This window comes from Gopherus evgoodei, chromosome 1 (genome assembly GCF_007399415.2).
Source record: "Gopherus evgoodei ecotype Sinaloan lineage chromosome 1, rGopEvg1_v1.p, whole genome shotgun sequence".
In the NCBI taxonomy this organism is placed as follows: Eukaryota; Metazoa; Chordata; order Testudines; family Testudinidae; genus Gopherus; species Gopherus evgoodei.
The window spans coordinates 323,544,805-323,568,482 of record NC_044322.1 but is presented as its reverse complement, the minus strand read 5'-3'; the positions used below and the strand labels follow the sequence as shown (position 1 = coordinate 323,568,482).

The window sequence follows — 23,678 nt, the reverse complement described above, 5'->3', positions numbered from 1 at the left end:
TTGGTAGTGCTTTTTATTTTTCTATCCTAATGGTCTGCTGCCCACCTAATTTTGCCTTATTGTCAGCCACTACTTACCGCAGCTTGAGGCCCTCCCAGGAGGCTGAATTACTATCAAAGGATTAGGGAGATGTAGCCTTGCAGCTCTGACATTTCTGATTACTTGTCTATGCCAGAACACTAATTAGCTGTGACTAATTAAGAAAAATGTTCCTGCCATAGAAAACCATTTAAAAGAACTGAGAAGTAGAAAAGCAATTCAAAAGCTGAGCAGTGCTCAGATTTGCTGATGCTCTTTAGATTTCCACCAAAGCCTTAACTCACCTTTAATTGTGCCTAATATTTTTTAAAAAAAGCAGCCCTCCATATGTGAATTGATCTCAGTTTTTCTCTTGAACTGGAAGAATGTTTGTCTCCTTAGAACAGTTTGTAGTATCACTTTTCCTTCCAGTGAAAAAAAGAACAAATCTTTTTATTTTTCAGGTACTTTTACCAAACACTAAGTATGAATGAAAATGTTTTGTGCGTACACACGTGTATACATACACACAGAGCAAGATGCCATCAATATCTTGCAAATATGTTATTTAAAGGTCACTGCATAATTTTTCCCACTCTTTTTTTTAAATGAGAAGCAATATAGAAAAGAAATAGACCATTTAAAATCTGGTAAAGATTGTCCAGTATGATTTTATAAAGAATAGAGGAACATTTATTTTTTCCAAATATTATTAAGAAGTGGAGAACTCAGTCTAGCATTGATCCAACAAAGCTCAGTGCTATTGAAATCAGTGGAACTACTCACATGCTTAAAGTTCAGCATGTGCTTAGCAAGATCAGGACTAGTATGCACAGTACCTTGCAGGTGGAATCCACTGTGAGCATCTTTAGGAGTTTAATGGTGTGTTTTTTCTGTAGAAGAATGCTTGCAAGTAATTCCTTTGGCTCTTCCTGACTATTATGACCTGGGCCTAAGCATGGTGGTTGGTTCAGATGTGGTCCTAAAGGTCTGGTCTACACTGGGGTGGGGAAAGAGGTGTTGAGCTAAGTCGGTCTAAGTTATGCAACTTCAGTTAAGAAAATAGCATAGCTGAAGTCGACGTACTTAGAGCTTCTTACCGTGGTGTCTTCAGTGTGGTAGGTTAACTGCTGACGCTCCTCCTTCAACTCCGCCTACGCGTCTCACTCCGGTGAAGTACCGAAGTCGACGAGAGAGCGCTTAGCGGTCGACCCCCACTGGATCGATCACTCCAAATTTTCCCCACCTCTTCATTTTGATGATGTTTTTCCTTAAGTTCTTGGAACCTCCATCTTGCATCTTATTATTGTCACCCTCCTTTACTAGCATGAGAAGCCATGGGAATGATTTCACCTCAGAGGTTGTGTGTGTCATAATTCAGTCAGCATGTTGCGCTCATGGGCTAGGTCTACACTACAAATGAAGGGTGTGATTCCCAGGCTATGTACGCATACTCGCTCTCAGTGGGAGCTAGAGCAAGTGTAAATAGCAGTATAGTTGCGGTAGCTTGGACAGCATCAGCACAGGTTAGCCATGCCAAGCACCAGCCCACCTGAATCCTCTGGGTATGTACTCAGCATGGCTAAGCCATGTTGCTGCTGCCACTGCTCGAGTAACTGCAGCTACACTGCTCTTTATACTCACACTAGCTCTCAATGAGCTAGCACAACTATGTGTCGACAAGCTGGGAATCACAGCCCTTGCTTGTAGGGTAGATGTAGCCATGGAGTTGTTGTGTGCCACTTATTCCCCATAAGCTTAATTGTGTCATTTGCATGACTCCTCTAAACTGCTGCAATTTGGGGAGTAAGAGTCTCTGAGCTAGATGCTAGAAAAGAATTGAGAACTGTACATTATCTGAATAAACAAGAAACAGGGAAATGAAGTCATTTTCTCAACATTGCCAACTCGTGCTTTTGTCATGAGTTTCATATTATTTAGAGTGTCTCTAGCTCCTGGTTTCATCTGATTACTTGAGAATCTCAGCTTTGACTTAAAAAAAGAAAAAGTACATTTCTAAGCCTTATGGTTGTGGAGAAAGCCTTGAAAACATGAATCCTAAAGATTCAAAAAACAGAAGGAAAATTTTAAAAAATCCCAATCCGGATTATTTTGTAAATCTCATTATTTTTAAGCCAACCTCATGATATCTGGGGGTCTGACTCATGATTTGTAAATGCCTGCGGTTGGCAATACAGTCTTCTACTAGAAATATTTATGCTGGCCACTATTTATTTAAACTTCTTTTAAATGCACCTATCCATCCATGCCTGTGCATCAAGAAAAATAACCAATTTTAGCAAACAGTGAACTCTTCCCAACACCTCGTCAAGATTAAATCTGTTAACCCCTTTGTCCCGCTAGGGCTATGTGCAAATAAGCAGCTCATTACAAGTATTTTATCTTTTATCTAGATGGCTTGAACAGTGTCTGGTACCTTAATGAAATTTGTGGGACACTTACAAGTTTACACATATAAACCAGCACTGAAACGTTAGATGAGGCTGTTGGTAAGTGTTAACTGTGCCTACAGCTGTCACATTCTGTGCCGTCAAGGAAAATCAATAGGGATTGTGCCACTTGTATTGTCTTATCTAATATTTGTTCACCATGAAGTGCCAGGCACAAGCACCACCTAGAGCATATTGATTTTGTGATGTAGTGTAATCCACACACACATAGTCAGCAGGTGAAAGTCGCAGGTTTTGGAACCATACCATGCAGTTTTGGTGGTTTTTACTTGTGTTTCATCTGGGTCAAGCTCACTGCAAAACAACAACAACAACCACCTTATGTGTAAATATTCACAAACAGAAACATAACAGTATTATTCACCATATAAAGAAGCTGCCAAGAATGAGGGGCACCCAGTGAGAGTGCTCTAGTTTTATGAGAATTGGTACGCAGGCAGAAATAGGGTGTTCCTTTGTAAATCAGAATAGTCCAATGAGAAGAAGCTGCAAGCTATCAGAAACAATTTGCGAAGTTAGTAAACATGTAGTAGTAAGTGCTGCTTGTCTGATCCTGCAGTGTTGAAATCAGTGAAAGCTTTGCCACTGATTTCCGTGAGTATAAGGGTCACATGTATAAATGTAGGCTGTCTTTCAACCAAGAGAGGGGCCTCGTTTTTAGTGTTCCCTCTTATATCTATGTACCTTTTCATAGGACTCAGGTTTAACACCTGTCCTTCACTTTTCACTGTGCACTGTACTGTACATATGTAAAAATGTGTAAACCAAACTGTGAAAACACAAAAGTGAATGGCACATACAGAAGTTCAAGCTGGGTTGAAAAAAATGTATAAGTCAAAGAATGCAGGTGTGTGAAATAGAAAAGATGTGCGCATCAGAGCTGAAAAGAACTAAACCAGGAGTTTTGTCATAGAAACAACATCCAGATTAGGGAGACAAGCATTTTTAAACTGCTCTAATTTAAAACATATTTGTCAAACTTCAGATGTAAGCTGAGAGCTACCTTTATAAGGGGCAACACCGCCAGACCTGAAAATAAGCCATTTTAGGATCTGATCCTGCAAAAAAAACACTTATTCATGTCCTTAACTTTACATATTAGCCATTCCATTGGCTTTGATGGATGACTCACAAAAATAAAGTTAAGCTGCTGCATAAGTGTTTGTAGGACTAGGACATAAGCGATGGGGATAGTATTAAGTAATTTAAAACAGTGGCCTTTCACCTTTTATTTATTTATTTTGGGGATTCGTGTTGGCTTTAGCTCAAGAAACATTCACTGGCTGGTCTAATTCTGTTCATTGGTGGACACTGGTCTATATCATAGAACCACAACATACAGCAAAGCACACAAATATGGCATGACTGGTAATAGGTGCTCAAGGAAGCCTTAATACTGTAATAGCATAAAGCAGTGCAGTTCAGGAATGAAGAGCATAGGTGGAGGGGTGAGGGGGGGAAGCTATATATTCCAATGCCATTAGTCTCTCACTTTAATAAGTCCTACATTAGCACACAATATTTAAAATAAAGATAACATAACCAATGTCCAGGTCTGCATGGCAGCTTTGTGTAAAGATAATTTTTCAAAAACCCACTTCATTCTGCATCTATCATATGTGAGGAAGGGAGATGCAGATGATATGGGTTCCAATTACAAAATTACCAAAATGTTGCAAACAAATTATTTTGAAATTTTATATTCTGTCTCTGAGATAGCAATGTAGAATACAGTATGTGGATCAATGGTTACTGTATGCCATGTATTGAATATTTACATTTGCTATGGATGACAGTACTTCCACAATTATGTAGCCTCCATTTCTGAGCTCAGTTTAAAACAAAAAAACTTTACTTTTCTTCAGAAAAACAATCCCCTTGAAATGCAACATGCCATATCTCATTCCATGGCAGAGTTTTTCTAGGATGTTTGGAAAGAATTTTAAAGGTGTGGGATTTAAAAATTCCCCCCAGTGACATATTTTTTAAAATGATCCTAACAGTTTTTGGCACTTCCTATCTCCAAAATGGCTCAGCCAACAAACTCCAAATTTGTTTGGTATTGTTGGCCATGTGGATTCTGTGGTTTGGGTGAGTATTTTTGTTGGGTTTCTTTTTTGCAAGGGAGGTGTTGGTGGGTCGATTACAAAAGTAGATAATATGAACCCCTCACTAAAGTAGGCAGGGAAGAGACTAATTAGGGGATCATTCGAGTAAGGATACAAAGAAAGGCACAGGAAGGCCGGAGGAGGGGCCCTGAGGGGAAAATAAAGTGTTCTTCCTTCTAAGTACAGGCCAAGATACAAGAAGAAAGCTGATCACCTTGCTGTAAGGAGAGAAGAGACTTTGTGAAGTAGTAAAAGTCTGTTTGTCACTTTACCAGGCTGAAAAAAAAAGTCCCAGTCCTGATTCCCTCTTCCATGGGATTGGGCAGAGAATAGATCTGCACAGTTATCAGTGTTTTGAAGTGGCCGGCTGCAGTATAGTTCTTCCCTACTCCTCCCTTCCTGTTACCTGTGGATACAGTTTGGGCTGTACAGAGCAATTATTTACACACACACACACACACACACACACACACACACACACACACACACACACACTGCAATGCTCTACTTTTTTTTCAAATATTAGAGGGAGAGATTTGAGGTGGAGGATATGTGGATGAACAGGAGTCCAGGAGGAGGCCTGTAGAAGTAGGGGCGTGAGTTTCAAGGGGAATAGACTGGGTGACTTAGAACTGTGCTACTATGTGTTGGATTGGGGCATCTGTGGGAGGAAGAAGAATATGAGAGGACAGGAGATGGCAGAGCATGCAGTGGGGAAAGGGGGGGAGGTGCAGGGAGCCAGGGGTATAGAAAAGGATGCAGGGGATTGAGGGAGACGTAGAAATTGGATGCAAGATACTTGAGTAGGAAGGTATACAGGAATTGGGATGGGGAAATGGAGAGTTTATGCATGATAAATTTTAAATATTTAAAAATCTCTAGACAGACAACTTTAAGCACTTAGTTTACAGCAGAGATCGGCAACCTTTGGCACACGACCCGCCAGGGTAAGTCCCCTGGCAGGCCAGGCTGGTTTGTTTACCTGCCGCGTCCACAGGTTTGGCCGATCGTGGCTCCCACTGGCTGCGTAACGCCGTTCTAGGCCATTGGGGGTGGCGACCAGCACATCCCTCGGCCCGCGCCCTTTCCACAGCCCCCATTGGCCTGGGACGCCAAAAACCGCAGCCAGTGGGAGCCACGATTGGCTGAACCTGCGTATGCAGCAGGTAAACAAACAGGCCCAACCCGCCAGGGTGTTTACCTTGGTGAGCTGCATGCCAAAGGTTGCCAGTCCCTGGTTTACAGTGTAGATAAAAAGCTCCATTCCCTTCCACTGTCCTCTAACCCCATAATCCACACAAATACAACCCTAGACACACACAACTCCACATGCACAGGGCCTCATAAAATGTCACAGTAAAGGTCCCCTCCTGTGGACCTTATACCCAGATAAAATTTATAAAGAAACAAATTGAGGAAATTCCCCCCAAAAAATATTCATTACAAGAAGGTTTTAAGGTTGAAAGTGTGTTTCAGTGGAGTCTAGTTGGCACCCAAAACCAAGATTAGTCATCTCTTCACAAAATTGTGAACCTTAAAGACTCACACACACATCTACAAACGAACAGTTACAAGATTCACCCAGTTTCTTTATTCTCATATAATCCTTCACCATTATCATTCCATCAGATTTACACCACCGCCTGACATTAATTTTGCCCTCCCCAAAAGTGTCCGATATGTATGCAAATGTTAAAATAACAAATGACTGGAGATCAGAAAATCTTTTTTATTTTATTTGTTGAAGGGACCCATTTTCAGCATATTACTACATTACTCACTACAAAAAACGTCTTATCGGATACACAATATAGTTAATGTAGTTATAAAATACAATTTACTAAGCCTATCTACAATCACGTAAACCTAAAGCACCATGCAATCAATGGACATTATATCGCCAAATTGCACCATTCACTAAAATATTATTTTACCCCTTCATAGTATCACACTATGAAATATCTGATGACATATCTTAATATACCCTTTGAACTATATTATTTCTGAATCTTTACTTCACAATGAAAATAACATACAAAATCAACAGTACACGTCTAGCAGCATATTTCCATTATACAACAAATTGAGTTAGCCAAACTAAGATTGGGTGTATAAAACAGGGAGGCTTATAGTAAGTGATGAAGGATTGTATGGCAGACAATTATTGGCTATTCCTTAACTGATCATTTCCATACAGTTATTAATATTTGTTTTTTAAACATATTGAATTTTTTAAAAGAATTAAAATGTACCTTCAAATGTAACATTTTTATTGTTTTTGTGTGTGTATCATAATAGAATAATGTAGTCAGGCTTAGCAAATATATATATTAAGTGCATATCTAGGCCAAGAAGCAGCTCCTCCAGTACAGATGCTTGCTATATGTTCTACTGTGCAGTGACCATAAATATAGAGGCCACTTAATTCTGAAAACCTAATTCCAGTACTATCTGCAAATTCATGTTCGCAAATATCAGTTCTCTGTACACTCGGTGTTCTATAAAATATATGCAGCATAAAAATGCCACCTGATTCTAAAAATGTTTCAAACTAAAAGGTGAGGCTCCATACACTGTTTACCTGGAAAAGCAGCAAAGAATCCTGTGGCACCTTATAGACTAAAAGGATTCTTTGCGGCTTTTACAGATCCAGACTAACATGGCTACCCCTCTGATACTGTTTACCTGAAGCAATTACTTTTTAAAGAATTCTGTGTAGAATAATTATTGGTTTACCAAGATAAAAATAAAGTTTCAGAAGCAGCTATAAAAATATTCTAGTTACTGCCCTAATAAAGAACAGACAGGTTTTTTAGAGCAGAATAAAATTAAAAGTTGCATATTTAAAGCCTGTTCCTGCAGTTGCTTAATACCATGAGGAGTACCAATACTCATGTTACTAAGCCCTTTGTCTAGTAAAAAGGGTTTACCAGATTCCACCTTTAGAACCAAATGCTGATCCCACCTGCATCCACAGCATGGAGTCCAGAACTTCAGGGCTTGGCTTTGTTCCACAGCAGCAGAGGCCTAATCAAATGCCTACTAACCCTACCCTCACATACACACACACACGCACAGACACTCGCCTCAAGAACAGTTCTACAGAGGGATCTGTTGTTGCATGTCCCCCCATGCTCTCTGCCCAGGAGCAGAGTCTCTGACCCACATAGAGGCTAAGGCTTCACCTCAGGGAGGCACTCCACATACATAGTATCTCCCTAATTCCATAAGAGTTAGTTAGTGGAATCCGCCACCCCTCCTAGCTGTCAAGTAGTAACCAAGAAGAGTGACTGGGCCTTGCAGTCCAAGATGGGAATCCCTTAGCCGCACACATCAATTACTGTTGGAGGGAACAGATTCTTCACACAATGCACAGTCAACCTGTGGAACTCTTTGCCAGAGGATATTGTGAAGGCCAGGACTGTAATAGGGTTCAAAAGAGAGCTAAATAAGTTCATGGAGGATAGGTCCATCAATGGCTATTAGCCAAGATGGGCAGGGATGGTGTCCAGAAGCTTGGAATGGGCAGTGGGGCATGGAGCACTTGATGATTATCTGTTCTGTTCATTCCCTCTGAAGCACCTGGCATTAGCCAGTGTTGGAAGACAGGATACGGGGCTAGATAGACTTTGGTCTGATCCAGTGTGGCCATTCTTTTGTTCTTATTCCCTCCCCATTAGCTCCTCTCTCCCTTGGGCCGGCAAGGTTGGAGATGTGGGCCTAGTCCCTCTTCCCCAAGGCAGATCCATTAGGTTACTATTGCAGTAATCAGGAAGGTGAGAGGGGCAGGATCTGCAGAAGCCACTCGGAGAAGATGAAGCTTATATGCCTGAACTGTCTAATTCCCAGTCTGTTCCAAGGTCTCATGGAGACAATTAACCTCCGTTCTTCACCAGGTCCACCTGTCTCCAAGATCAGTTAGGCTGCTGAGGAGAGACCACATATTGAATCACAGAAATATAGGGCTGGAAGGGTTCTCAAGAGGTTGTCCAGTCCATCCTCTTGGTCTGATGCAGGACCAAATATACCTAGAACATCCCTGATAGGTATTTGTCTAACCTATTATTAGAAACCTCCAGTAGTGAGGATTCCACAGCCTCTGAAGGTAAGCTGTTCCAATGCTTAACTTCGTAATCCAACACAGCTGCAACATAAAGTTGGGACATGGCCTATGAAACACAAACCTGCAATCCTCCATTAGGAAGTACTCTTGCTGAATCCAATAGTTTTGTCTGAGGAAGGGCTGTGGGATCAAGCCCAGACTTGGATAACTTCATATTTATCATGCTTCAATATTTGTGCAATGAAGTGGGGAGCTGAGTATCGTATAGATGTGCATTAGAGCAAATGTGTTTTAGTTAATAGAAATGATTTTGTGGCACCCTAACTGAAGACCTTAGAAATATAAATTAAACTATCTGTAGTTATAATGTAGCTTTACAAGTTAAGGAAAGCTATTGACACTCAAAATGCAACATAAACAATAGCAGATTGTTGCCAGTTAATAGGCCACTTCATTATTTAAGGGTTCTGTTCCTTGTCACCCATTCCCACCTTTTGGCAAACAGAACTTGTGACGTCAGATTTTGAAAAAATTAACAGACTGAAATTTTCAGACCTTGATACATAAAATTAGGCATCTCAATCTCTTTGCAGTCACCAAGATAATTGGCCTGATTTTTCAGAGGTGCTGAGCATCTACAACATTCATTGAAAACAATGGGAGTCGAATGTTCAGTAACTCTGGAAATCCAGCCACTTATTTAGATGTATGCATATGGAGTTAGGTGTCTAACTGCAGCACCCAAATAAGAAAACATTTGCCATAATTCCTAAGCCCTCAAAGTGTCCTTAAAGATACAATAATAATAATAACACTTGGGTCTTGTATAGCAGTTTCATCAGTAGATCTCAAAGCCCTCTACAAAGTAGGTCAATAACATTATCCCTATTTTATAGTTGGGAGATACAGAGTGGTTGAAACATTAGGTAACTAAAGAGATCTTTTTGTCTATTGAAAATGTCCGTATTATTTAATATCTCTATTTATTTTTCTATAATTTGCATTTTTTAAACCTAACTTCATTATTCTTTTGATTATTTAACTTTTTTTCTGATGTGTTAAAGCACCTAGCACACCCATTAGTGCTACGCATCTAAATAATAATACATTTTGATACAGGTGGTATAGTATTCTAAACACTCGACTATTTTACACTGACAGTTTAGCTTTCACTGTTCTTGACATACAATCTTTCCAGTGGAAAGTATAATCTCTGCTATTGTTCCTATTGAGAGAAGCATAGCTGGAGGAGGTAAAAACCTATCATTGTTTGTTCAGCACCAATTCCTAATCAATAAGAAGTTAAACACTTCAGTTGAAAAAATATTACAGCTTTGTTTCCACAAAATGTTACCATTTTTTTCCCTCACATCTTCATCAAAAGCAGCATTCCCGACAGTGACCGTTTGCCAGGAATAGCCAAGATATAGAAACCCTATGGGGTCTTGTGATTCAGATTTAGGAATATCAGACCTAGAAGGTCTAAGGCATTGTGTATTAGTATGTATTGAGGCCTCATTCCAGGTGGCAAACAGCTGCACCTTTTAATAAAACTTCAAAACTAAATCTGAAGTGCTTGCTTTCAGGAGATAAGTGTTATATTTAATTGAATCATTCTCAAAACATTATAGATTAGGCCAGAAAAAGGATTGTGAATATTTAATATATTTGTTTTGTATTTCCAATAGTCAACAGAATAATGAAATTCCTTAACTACTTCTCTTTAACTTGCATGAAGAAAGCACGGTATGTTGCTAAATCTCTTTTCACCAGCACTGCCGAGAAACAACTTTAATCCTTGTTAGAAAATTGCAGAGTCTGGGGCTGACAAAGAGCTCATGCTTGTTCTATTGTGAGTGCTCCTGGGCCCTGAGAGTGGAGCCCTTTACAGCTGCATGGATCCAGCCTGGCTCAGCTGTACTATTTAGGAGAGGAGGTTTGTCAATTTCTATTGACAATGGAGAGAGTTTTTCAGTGCCTGTAGCAGTGCTGAACACAGTTGGGGATCAATGCCAGCCATTCAAGCTGCACCCTCTTTCATTGCTTTGGTTTGTTAATTCAAGACTAAAGGTCCACTGAGGGGGTTTAGGGTGTTTAAGAAAGCTGATGAACTGAGAGCGTTTATAGCCCTGGTGTGGCAATTTCCATAGTCAGTGGCAACTATTGGCACTGAGGGAGTTGTGTCCTTGTTGACCCTCTTGTTATTAAAAATGCACAAGTGCTGCGCTTCTCAATATTTCAACACTCTTTCATTGTCAATACCACCTTCTGAGCCCTTCAGCTTGTTGCTTGCTCTAAAGATCTTCTTAGATTGGGTTTGAAAACTTCACCTTAAACACTAGATTAGACTGATGTTCTGTTTTCCGTGCTCCTGTTGATTTGTTGAACCTTCCCAGGGCTGGAAAGCAAGTAGCAGCTTGATGGGGAGACAGGCTGCTAATATGATTTACCAGTCTACAGTCATGCACAATAAGTGTGAATAAATACAGGGGTCTCACAGAGTCAACCCTAGCCTTTCCTTTTCTCTTATTTTTGCTTTAAAAGAGATATCTCTGGAAAATTGAAGTGAGTAATGCATGCCCTTACAGGAGCTGGATGAACCATGAATAAGAAAAAAATAATATATTTTTTCGTAAAGCGATTGGCTGCTGTCATGCACTGATGTGAAAAGATATATAATATTCACTTACTGCTTTATGCCTGCATAGACCACAGCAAAGAATAAGCCACTAATACCGTATCATTGACATCTACAAGAGTCTTACTGCCCTTCCAGTGTCATCATTAGAAGGGGGAAAGTGCATTTTTACCAGTTAAAAAGGAACTGTTTTTATTTAAAAACTTTGAAAGCTAAAGGCCATTATCTGACTGCTAAAGGTTACAAGCGAGTTTGCAACAGATCTTCCAAATGACACGTTGGGTGCATACTCTGCCTGTAAACTATACTGATGATGGTCAAAATGCGTGGCCTGCTTTCCAACTCCCTCTGAGTTTGTAGCACTGTGCTTTTTTTTAACACCATTTTAAAAAACGGAAATAGGGAAACATTCATCTTAGATAAACTCGAGGAAATTCCTTAAATGCCTGAAGGCTGTGTATTAGAGACCTGAAAGTAACAGGTATTCTTTCTAGCAATGCTACTGGTGGGGCGGGAGAGGAGAGACCCTGAAAATACGCTAGCTGTGATTCTTGTAAAAATTCTATGACAATTCTGGCTTTAAAATTTGAATGTCATTTTCCAGATAATACTTTTTAAATGTTTTCTTAATGTGTTTTGATATATAATATCAGTTAATATTGTTTAATGGTAATTTCACAGTATGATTTTCCTGTATATGGTTAACTTGTTAAAACTAGGCTAAGAATTTTTCAATGATTTTTATTTTAACATTTTACCATTTTTGTGTTAATAATTATAAAAATGCTTTTTTGCCCTGGTGTATTGATAATCCTATTTATACAATGGCGGGATAAAGTTAATTTTTATTTGCCTCTCAAATATTGCCTGAGCAGCATTTATTCTTTAGTCTCCAAATTTAGCTGGACTAATATGAAGCAGTGATTTTAGTTTCTTGGCTGTGTTTTCAATCTGTCTGTCTTAGTAGGGTGATGTAACAAATTTGCATTCTATGGCAGTTTTCATTTACATATCTGGATTTTTTTGAAAATACACATTTTGAGAGAATGAGATAGGTTCTGTTCTCAGTTTTCCTTCTACAACTCCATTAATTTCAACAGTGTTACACAAGGATAACCAATCACAGAATTTATCACAGTATCTGCAGCTTGTTCATTCATTCTTTACCAATTATTTCAACACAACCCCCTTAGCAGAAGTAAATTGTAGCTCATGTTATGCATGTTTTTTCTCATGGAATAATAATCGTTTCTTGAAAATTAATTGATAGAATCATGTTCTGTGCTTTTCCCCTATGCAAGATTAAGATGTGTAACACCCAAGCAACAAGAGGATAGATTAGGTCCATCTTGTTTCAAAGAACAGTAGAGAGTCCAGAGAGAATGCATGGCTATATGACATTTCAAGTTTATCATGTCAGCAGAGTCCAGCAAGTGAATTCACATATTTGCTATTTGTATTATAGTACATGACAATCATCCTGTATCAGCCTTTACTTGAATAAGACCCCATTATCCATTATTTCAAAAAAATATGAAGTAATTGTAATGAAAACCCTAAAATAAGTGTGTGACTAATAAAAGAAAAGAAGCTCTATTAAGGAATGTCTTTCAGTGATCCAGATCAATGTTCCATGGATACTAAATCAACTCTACATAATATTCAACAAATCAAGTTACTTCGTTTTATGAAATTTGTATAAGCACATGCATTTTATTCAGTGTGTTTGTTCAGTTCAATATAATAATAAATTAATAAGAATATATTTGAAAAAAATAAAAGTAATTTATTTCCAGTGATATGTAATTAAAATATCTTTTATACATATTAAACAAAATTGTTAAAGCAACCTTAATAAATACAAGTCAATATTATATGAAAATCTTACTTTTAATCATTACAAACATTTCTTAAAGCTGATTGCTAATCACTTCTGAGTCTAGATTTATTTTATTTACTATAAAGGAAAAGTATTTAAATATATATCCAATATATGTATAAAAAGCTTGTTCCACCAAGCTGGCATTTTTGGTATAAGGAGTGCTACTTTTATCATTAGTTAGATGAAATCCAAAACCCACATTGTGTTAGATCTTTCAATATTTTTAATTGGGCTTACAATATTCAGAGAGTGCTAAAGCTACATACAGTAGCCATCCTTTGAACTTCATTAATATATGTACCTTGTATTGTATGCTACATTTTAAAACATAAACACACAATGTTTCTCTTCTTTACATATCTGTGTATGTTGTAAGGGGACAGGAAATTACAACAGGAAAGGATTTAAGCTTCGCCCTGTGGGAGAGAGACTATAAATAAGGATGAGAAATGAACTCTCTCAAAGTGTAATTTCTTATTCCTAAAATGAAACAAGACCCTTCCTTTTTTGTACTTTGACTGAATGACATTTGGTTAGTTTACATGAGAGAGAGAGAGAGAGAAACTGCTACAACATCTTGTAAAAACTCTGTTAACTTTAGTTAATTTTAATGCAACTTGGTGCTGTATCTTCTTGATCACGGGTATATTTGAGCTGGACATTATTTTTATGATAAAATGAGCATCAACTGCAGTAAGACTATTTTTGCAATATCCATTCATAAAGCATTGAGTGAAAACGTTTACACACATGCCTAGCATGCAAAAGGAAGAAGAGAGATCTTGTAATATAATTAGTAACAAATGGAATGCAAAATCCTGAACAGCTTACTTTTTTTGTTGTCTGTTTCTGGTTTTACTGAAGTAAAACTCCCATTGACTTTGGGGTGATTTCCCAAAGTCAGGAGTGAGTAAAAACAGAATAAGGACTTCAGGATTTTTGACTCATCGTTAGATGGCCTTATTCTATATTAGATGTTGTTTTCTTGTTTGGTATGGAAAACCTGAAACACAGCAAAATCTTTCTTTAAAGCTAATCTTACTGCATTTTCCCCTACTGTTTCAGCAGTCAGTTCTTCCATATGTGTGTTTAATACCCATTCTTACTGACAGATAGCAAAGTGCAAAACACTATTTCACATTAATTTGTTAAAACTCAAAGTCAGCATAGTGAGTTCTATTTAATGTAAAACAGTCCAGGAATAGGCGTAGTTTAACTTCTATATTTTTTTTTTGGAGGGTGTTGGAGGGCAGCTCCAGTCAGACCAATAAGGCTGTGCCTGGGAGGGAAAATTCAGCCCCTGCCCGAGACTTGTAGTTTGAGGGGAGCAACGCCCCCCTGTCCACCCGTAAATTATGCCATGAGTCTAGGTCAAGTTAGTTGATTTCCTAGCAACACACACAATTCTCTTAACAGAAAATTATATCACTGGTGACTTCAAGTGCTGATCTATGCTCATTACCTCTCATTACCAAATATGTTAAATGAATACTTCAGAATTGTTGTTTTTGTTTTTTTCACCCTTCTTTCTAGCAATGGTACAGCAGCTCCATGAAAGTCATATGTATGTGGCTGGCTGATAGATTAGACCTTCAACTTCACATCTACCAGCTGAAGACTCTCATCAAGATAGTGAAGGTAAACAAAAATATATTTGAATTAGATTACAAAATGGCATTAGAGAGAAAAGTGAGGGATAGTTAATAGAAAATAAACTACTATAGATAAACATGGGTCACTGTGCAAATCCAGACATATATAGTGAAACAAGTTGCTACTTTTTATCAGGGTTTCATCCCCCTTTGGTTACCTGTGTGTGTGGGGAGAGGGGAAGTATGTTTAAAAATGCTTATCTTGATTTGCGGGAAGAAAGACAAGAGGCAATGAATGTGATTTAATTAGGCCACTTTATTCACTTAACTATCTGGGAATAGTTGGTACAATGCAGGTCATCTTTCTTTCCTTAACCATTCCACCTATTTGGAAGCACTGCCCTCAGGCCTCCCCCATCTGAACCTGATCTTAGCCCATTCCCACCAAACTCCCCTCATCTGATGGAGTTAAACGGGGCGGGAAAAAAGATGGGGCTGTCTCTCTGCTGAATCAGATATTAGGAGCTCCAATCCTACTTTTACCAACTTCCTTAGGGGATGCTTCCCCCTAAACCAGTGGTGGGCAACCCGCAGGGACATGCTGGCCGCCGCTTCCCGCAGCTCCCATTGGCCGGGAATGGCGAACCACTGCCACTGAGAGCTGTGGGTGACTGTGCAAATGTAAACAAACTGTTTGATGGCCCGCCAGCGGATTACCCTGATGGGCTGCAGGTTACCCCCAGTGCCCTAAACCCACTTCCAGCTCCGGTCTATCAGGGAACCATATCCCTTCTGTAATAAGTACCTGCACTGGACACCTGCCACACCTACTAAATTGTGATATCTAGACCTATCCTCATTACCTACTTCACCCTTGACCTGCGGGTACGGGAAAGGTGGAAAAAACTCACTTCCCTTCAGCCAATCTGACAGTGAGGGAAAAATTCCTTGCCAGCCCCAAATGAAAAAGGGCAACGAGGGCAAGCCCACAGAAGATCATAAAATCTGGTTCTACTCTGAGCCCCTGGGTGGGAGGGTAGATGCTACTGATCGGTGATTGAGAGAGAGCTTTATGGAATGCAGGAGGGGTATTAATACCCTCCCCTTCCCCTGGTGCACATTGTGAGTCAGTGACTCTCTTTGGCCCAGCCTCTTCCTGTTTCCCCCTTGGCTCCACTCAGATGAGTCTGTCCTCCTCCTTCTCTCCTTCATAACCCAGATGAAGTACAGATGCTTAAAAGAGCCCTGTCCTCTTTTTCCTGCTGCCTAGACAAAGAGTTATTGCATTCAGTTGCAGTGAGCACCTTTCCCTGAATGAGTAGTTACTGTCCATTGTAACCTCATTACAGAGGAATCAAATGATCAGTTACAGTGAACAAATATGTTGACTGCATTATGTCTAGCATCTCGATTACAAATCCTTACCTGGAACCAACTGGAGCAATTTGTATAGGGACTTCATGCTATACACCTTACACAAGGTATTAGTGGTTGTATTAATGAAAGCTGCTATTTTTATCTTGACAATTACAATAGTACACTTACCCCTCCTGCCCTTAAGAAAGTGGATGGTAACTATTTTTTAATGAATTTTTCTATTTCTTTATATGTTGTGATGTATTAGGTTCTGCCTGGAGAACATTGTACAAGTATTGGGTAGAATTTCCTAATTTTTCTTAGACCAGATAGAGCACCAGTAGAATTAGGAACAAAGGAATTGCCATATTGAGTGAAATCAGTGATCTCTCCAGTCCAGTGTCCTATCACTGACGGTGGCTAGTGCCAAATGCTTCAGAGGAAAGTACAAATATCCTGCATTATACAATTATTGGATAACCTGACCTCTTGGAGAGTTTCTTTCTAACCCCCCATCAGAGAGTAACTGGCTTTTGCCTCAAGTCAGAGGAATTTGTGTCTCTTTCCAAACTTTTTTAATCCTTACTATTGTAGTTCTTAATGTTCTTGTTATCCATACAAAGGTCCAATAAGAAGTTCTTGCTCTCAGTGATAATCTTTTCCCCAAATTATCATGTTGTACAGTAAAGTCATAGCTGTAACATCAGGGGAATTTCATCTCTTGGACACCAGAGTTACATTTGGAATTTTCATTGTAAAGTGGAAAAATGATTGAATATGGCAGATGTTGCCATGCTTACACCAGCATCAGCCCAACAGGCCATCCAAGTTTAGCTTTGCCATCTTAGAGCCAGGTCCTGCGCCATTGGTTTCAGTTGAAGACAATTTCCTTTCAGGCCACTGGCAGGTAACAGTATAATCAAGACACACTGTGAGTGGTGACTCCAATGAGAGCCCCCTTGTGGAATTCAAAGTTTTTCTCAAGGAAGGACAAGAGTGGAAACATCACGTGCTCTCCTCCAGGGCTAAAGAGCTCATGGAGTATGAGAAGTGTACACAGTGAGAGCTAAAGGCAAAATTATACAAGTGTGGAGCTTCTGGAAAAATGGACCCCAAGTCCATAGAGTCCAAAAGATTTACCTAAATGGGCTGTCAAGGTTTCTTCCCCACTCTGAACTTTAGGGTGCAGATGTGAGGACCTGCATGGACACTTCTAAGATTAATTACTAGCTTAGATCTGGTACACTGCCACCATCCAGAATTCCAGTGTCTGGAGCACTTTCTGTCCCCCCTAAACTTTCCTCCCCCTGGGTTGCCTTGAGGGACTTCACCAATTCCCTGGTGAACACAGATACAAATCCCTTGGATCTTAAAACAAGAATAAATTAACCATCCCCCTTTCTATCCTCCCCCACCTATCCCTGGTGAGTCCAGATCCAATCCCCTTGGATCTTAAAACAAGGAAAAATCAATCAGGTTCTTAAAAAGAAAGCTTTTAATTAAAGAAAGAAAAGTAAAAATCATCTCTGTAAAATCAGGATGGAAAATACTTTACAGGGTAATCAGATTCATATAGCCCAGAGGAACCCCCTCTAGCCTTAGGTTCAAAGTTACAGCAAACAGAGGTAAAATCCTCTCAGCAAAAAAGGAACATTTACAAGTTGAGAAAACAAAAATAAGACTAACATGCCTTGCCTGGCTATTACTTCCAAGTTTGAAACATGAGAGACTGATTCAGAAAGATTTGGAGAGCCCTAGATTGACATCTGGTCCCTCTTAGTCCCAAGAGCAAACAACCCCCAAAACAAAGAGCACAAACAAAGACTTCCCTCCACTAAGATTTGAAAGTATCTTGTCCCCCCATTGGTCCTCTGGTCAGGTGTCAGCCAGGTTTACTGAGCTTCTTAACACTTTACAGGTAAAAGAGACATTAACCCTTAACTATCTGTTTATGACACAGACACTTAAGGAGTGGTTAGTGCACTGTGAGTCAGTAGATGGCAGGACCAGCTATGCCAGTACTGTTGTCTACATTAAAACTACAGAGTGACACAATGGTTACCCTTGCTTAGAGGAAGTGCAGTGAACACCTGTGCAAAACTGGTAGCAACTTTGTGGCTGGACATGCAGAGTGTTATGGGCATGTGAGAGAGGGTTCCAAAGTTGATTTAAATGTCTATGGTCTCTGGTGTAGAAAAGATCCTAAAATCTCATCTGCATCACTTTACATCCATCTGTGTATACAGATTCTGGAGAAGGTCCAAGAAAGAGCTATATAAGTTGTTCAAAGGCTCTGAACTACCATCATAAGAATGAGAGTTTAATCATATACACTTCCAAAAAGATAGCAAGAGGAAACCTTGTTGTATTTTATAAATACCTAAAGAATGATCATAAAGTCTTTAAAAAGATGGGTTTGAGCTAAACAACAACAAAACCCAGGGACACTCATGGAAGTGTAAAAGGAAAGAAACTGGATTTAAGTAAATGAAAAGACTTTTTTCTTGGAAGGTAATCAGAGCTTGGAATTCAAGAAAAAAGGCTGTTACTTGGACACTAGAGATACCTCAGGATAGAAATGAGATTAAGTGACAATTACTTCATATTATATAATTATTTTTATTGTTTTATTTATAGAGGACCATCAGTTTTCACAGAGCTGTACACTAAGTGAGGTATGCCAGATCTCTGCATCAGTGTGCTAAATTCATGACAAGAACAATAGAGCACATGAACATGCACACAGAAGGGAAAAAAGTAGTCTGAAGGATAAGGAATATTCTTTCCCCAGCTGGTCAGCAGAGGCTACCTTAGGAGAAATACTAATAAAATACTAAAACTGCCAAATTATCATGAGATGCTTTAGATGTGCAACTTCTTTTAACAATAGCAGCAGTTGCACCACAAAAGGCCACTACATTGAATTGAGAATATATCAGTGGGGCTGATGCTGAAGTTTATGATGAGGTAAAAGTTCCTCTGAAATCAATGGGAGATTTATCTGGATAATAGTTGCAAAATCAATCCTTAAAAGTCATGTAAGAGGAGAATTCTGAAAAAGTGTGAAAATCCTACTGTATTTACAGTAGTGAAATACAGTGAGTGACTGTATCCAGAGACTACAGCATTTTCTATTTGTTGTCCCATACTTGTTTCCTCGTTTAAAGGAAAAGTGCACCCACTTTGCTCAGACCCAAAATATAAAAATCCACAAGGTAACTCATAAACTCTAAAATGTGGGGATTTGGGGCATAGGTTAAAGTTTTGAATTAAAATGGATATTTCTGAGCTTTGTACTTGCACAAGCAATATCAGGCATAGAGGATGTCATGAAAGAAGGCTATAGTGGATGTGGGACATAAATCAAGTATTTGGAAAGGAAACATAGAGTGCATGAAGTGGGAAGGGTCGTAAGTAGAGATGAAAGAGATATGAGCAGTGATGAAGTTCTGGAGAGATTTGAAAGTGATGAGTAGAACTTTGATCTCAGTATGGTTCAGAACACAGCTCAAAGTGGCACTGATTTAAAGGATTTCCTTTGGGGAGCACACTATACCTATGTTCTGTTGAGTGCAGTGGCTACCTATTCAATGCAATTCAAGGTTTTGATATAAACTGTGTGTGTGTGAGAGAGAGAGAGCGCAGCAATTGAAATCAACTGAGATGATCAAACTGATATGTTCATTTTGAGGCTGAGAACAGAGCCATCTCAGTAGAAGGTCTTCAGCTCTGGAACTTACTCCCTCTTTGATCCAGCAGAGAAACAACAGTGATGTTCATGGAAGGCTGCAGACCTCAGCAGTTAAGCCAGGATTAGTCTAAGGGAGTTGGTTAAGGAGGGGTTCCCGGGAAAGATAGCCTCCTTATTGGGATTGGTTGGGTTACCCTGAGTTATAGTTACTTTATTGTTGATTTATTGCACTGAAATGTCAGTGCATCTACAGGAACTTATTCAATAGGCATATAATATGAATGCAAAAAAATTAAATCTGGATCGAGAATCAGTAGGAGTGATTTAGTCAGAGCATTGGAAGAATGAAAAGCTTGATAGCTGTGTTTTGGATGCACTGGGGGCAGAATCGATGGGACAGAGAAAAGTAGGCAGAATGGATCCATATAGGATAACAGTAAACAAAGTAGTAAGGAATTGTGGGGCTTTAGACTTTCCCTGGTCCTCTTCTCTTATATCCTTTTCCATGCACATTGTAAGCCCAAACCAGTGCTACCAGAAAAAATGGCAGAGTATGTGTTGAATTTTCACTGCTGCAGTGCTGCCTGCCTGCTTTTAGACATCAACACTGAATAATGTGGTTCCTCCTGCGTCTTCTTGCCCAACACAGAAAGTCAAATGAAACAGTAGCCTCTGCTGTGTCATGTCAAATCTATGCATCAGGGAAACAAAACCTTGAGAAGTGAACAAAAGGAAGGATATGTAGATGATCTGCAATTTAAGTGAGCATTTACTCTGGCTTTTTCTTTTTTTAAGCAGTGACCATAGAAACTGTTACATCACAGGATACAGAACACATCTTAAAACTTGTTTTCAAATGTATTTTCATAAACACCTGGTTTATAATGCAGAGATAACTGAAAAGGAAATTATATTATGAGGAAAGAGTTCAGGTGTTGAGATTTTCTGCTGAATGGTAAACAGCAGCTGTAGCCAAATTCATAATGGAATATACAACTGTAGATGTCAGCTTCAAAATGCTGTACTTTTAAGACTGATTTAACAGAATGATGCCAATTTGTTTAGACATTCACAAAGCTCTTTATCAGGTTACCTCTGAATGAATGAAAGGGAACTACAGAGTTACTGCAAAATATGCACTGAGTGAAGTATGGAAGCTTAACACAAAACATACCACCTTAAAGGAATGGTTTTTAATTTGGGGACAATGGGCCCTTTTCTGGTGTTCATAGAATGAAACAATTTAGCATTGTCTACAGTTTTGCAAAAATTACCCCAACTTAGACAACAGACTGTTAACACCTCTGTCCACTTCCGTGGTTGCTACCACTAGTGAAAGCTGGATCAGTGTAAGAGATCAAAGTGTAGAGAAGGTCTTTGGGAAGTAAGTATTTAGGGGATTATTGTATTGGAAGGGAACTGACCCATGAAAAGCGATCTTTCTTTCAAAATGATGCACAAGAGGAAAAAGTTGATAACTATCTTAAAGAAATAATTGCTAATACATCTTGGTAACATGAACTATATAATGTTTCTAGTAAGGTGGCTTATTATCACTTCACATCGCTCCTGACTTGACAGTATAACAGAGTCATATGCACAAGTTCACAGATGATTATGACAATAAGTTGCTTATATGGATACACAGCATGATTGGTGGTGGTTGTGTTCTGTGGCCCAAATTTTCAAAAGTGATTAGTGATTTTGGGTGCCTTGTATTTTGGAGAGGTCATCTTGATATGTTTTAAAATGAGCTAGTTTTCAGAAAGTGCTGAGCTCTGACCCAAAAATGAAAGCATAGGCCTTTATTCTTAAAAGGAATAAAACTATTTTAATAATGGTATAATTGGACACTTTATGCAGTGACTATGCCTGGGCTTCTTGGGAAAATCCAATGGTGCATTTTGAATGTTCTCTCTTCTTGCTACAGAAAACCTACCGAGATTTCAGATTGCAGGGTGTGCTGGAAGGAACACTGAACAGTAAAACCTATGATACTGTTCACAGCCGTCTTACAGTAGAGGAGGCCACAGTCTCAGTCACTGATGGAGGAGGACTTCAGGGTATCACCATGAAAGACAGCGATGAAGAAGAAGGATGATAGTGAGATATTTCATCTAGAAGGTCAACACTAGGTGTTTGTTTTGTAACTTGTCCTTGTATTTGCATTTATAGTTTCGCTTTACAACACTTGAGCACCAAAAATGTAATTCATTCCACTTTTTTAAATCTGAAAGCAGAATTATTGGGAGCAAAAGTGCCAAGAATTTTTTGAGGACAATGATTTTAGCATATTTCAATGTATAGCTTTGCTTCGAACTGTGAGAATGTTGGCATGAAGTTTGAGTTGCACTTGTGATTATGTTTCTTTACCTTTTGTTAATTACCATTTGTTCCTGTAACTCCTCCATCAAATAGTGATGTCCTGTGCAGAAAACAAGGTGTGTGCCTCACATAATACATAATTATACAGGAAATCATTCTTGGAATAATTCAGTGCCCTTGTTAAAAAACAGTGTGTTTTCAGGATTACACTTTACATATTTTTTTCTTGTTTTGTACTTAATTTTTCATTATTGTGTGATGTGCATTAAAAACTTAAATCTTGGTTCATGGTGCTTTGAATTTGGTGTGTAAATAAGACTCCAGGGACTACAAAATGCACATAGACTACTTATGAGTGTTGTGTCTTGTTTCCCTACATTCATCTTGCAAGTTTAAGGATATCTCATCATGCTGGATGTCAGTAAGCTTGCCATCAGTGTTTCTATTTCTATGTGAAATTTTGCAGGCAATAAGAACACATTTTGTCATGACTGCGTCTGTATCTATCCAAGTTTGTATAGAATTCTAAAATTAAAAGATGTTTTCAGTATTTCAAATCATTCAAACTGTCACCTAGTTTTTTCTTGTAAAAACAAATAAGCTATTTCTGAACGCTTGTATTTGATACCCTGCTTTTGTATGAGCCTATGGTAGTGTTCTATAAACAAATATCTATATTCTCATGCCTTTGGTGAGAGTTTGACAGAATCAGACAAGGTTTTCTCAAAATTTGCTGTTTCTATAAAAAATACTACCATATTTATTTTCAGAGAACATATATGAATCTTCATATGGATGAGATCTCTAGGAATTCTGAAAGAGCAATATCAGGAGGAGGAGTGGGAAGAAGTTAGTGAAGTGCCCATTGATACTAAATGTCTGTGCTTAATTTAACAGAGTGATGTGTTTTAAATATAGAACAATTCAAAAATTGTGCAGCTTACATGAAGTTTCCTTTGCAGTGACAGTTGTGGAACTTCAGAGGGGTTCTGGAAGGGCAAAGGGCCTGATGAATTGAAAAGTTTTTTGAGCCATTAACAGAGTTAGCTTTTAAGTGTGCATATAAACTGTGCAGAACAAGGGCAGGCAGGTTATACTTCTGCAGAGCTCCGCTACTTACAAAAGAAAATGACAATTACTCCCTGCTGCTCTCCTGGCACCCAAACTGAAAAGGAGTTTGTTTAAATGAAATACAGGGGAAAATCAAACATCATTTGCTGTTGAAAATCATCCATGTCCTGCCTCTTCACAGGGACAAGGAGAGATACAGTTTTCCAGGTCCTGTGCCTCCTGTTCTTCCTTCCCAGATTGTCCCTGCTGAATCGCCTTTAATTTTCATTGCCCTGAACCCGTCAGGAGAGGGGATTTCATTTGCTGCTGTAGCAAGTAAGTGCTCGTGCGAAGTGCACTAGTGGTTCCCCCCGCCTCAGAGGGTTAAAGCCCTCTCCCTGCATTTGGGGAGAGCCGCTGCTGCGCGCACACACTTTGCCAAAGAGAAAGAGCTTTACTAGGCGTTAGGGTGAATTCTTCCAAA

General features: G+C 39.0%; 1 protein-coding gene across 23 annotated transcripts in view; it reads left to right on the top strand.

Moving 5' to 3' along the window:
- Positions 1-22,650, top strand: part of CADPS2 (calcium dependent secretion activator 2) — a 602,399-nt gene extending 579,749 nt beyond the window's left edge. For all 23 annotated transcript variants that reach the window (XM_030549117.1, XM_030549118.1, XM_030549116.1 and 20 more), the window contains 2 exons: positions 14,714-14,818; positions 21,750-22,650. In XM_030549117.1, coding sequence (XP_030404977.1) covers positions 14,714-14,818; positions 21,750-21,920 — 276 coding nt within the window. In that variant the 3' untranslated portion in view covers positions 21,921-22,650. The remainder of the gene's footprint in view (positions 1-14,713; positions 14,819-21,749) is intronic.
- The last annotated feature ends 1,028 nt before the right edge of the window (positions 22,651-23,678 follow it).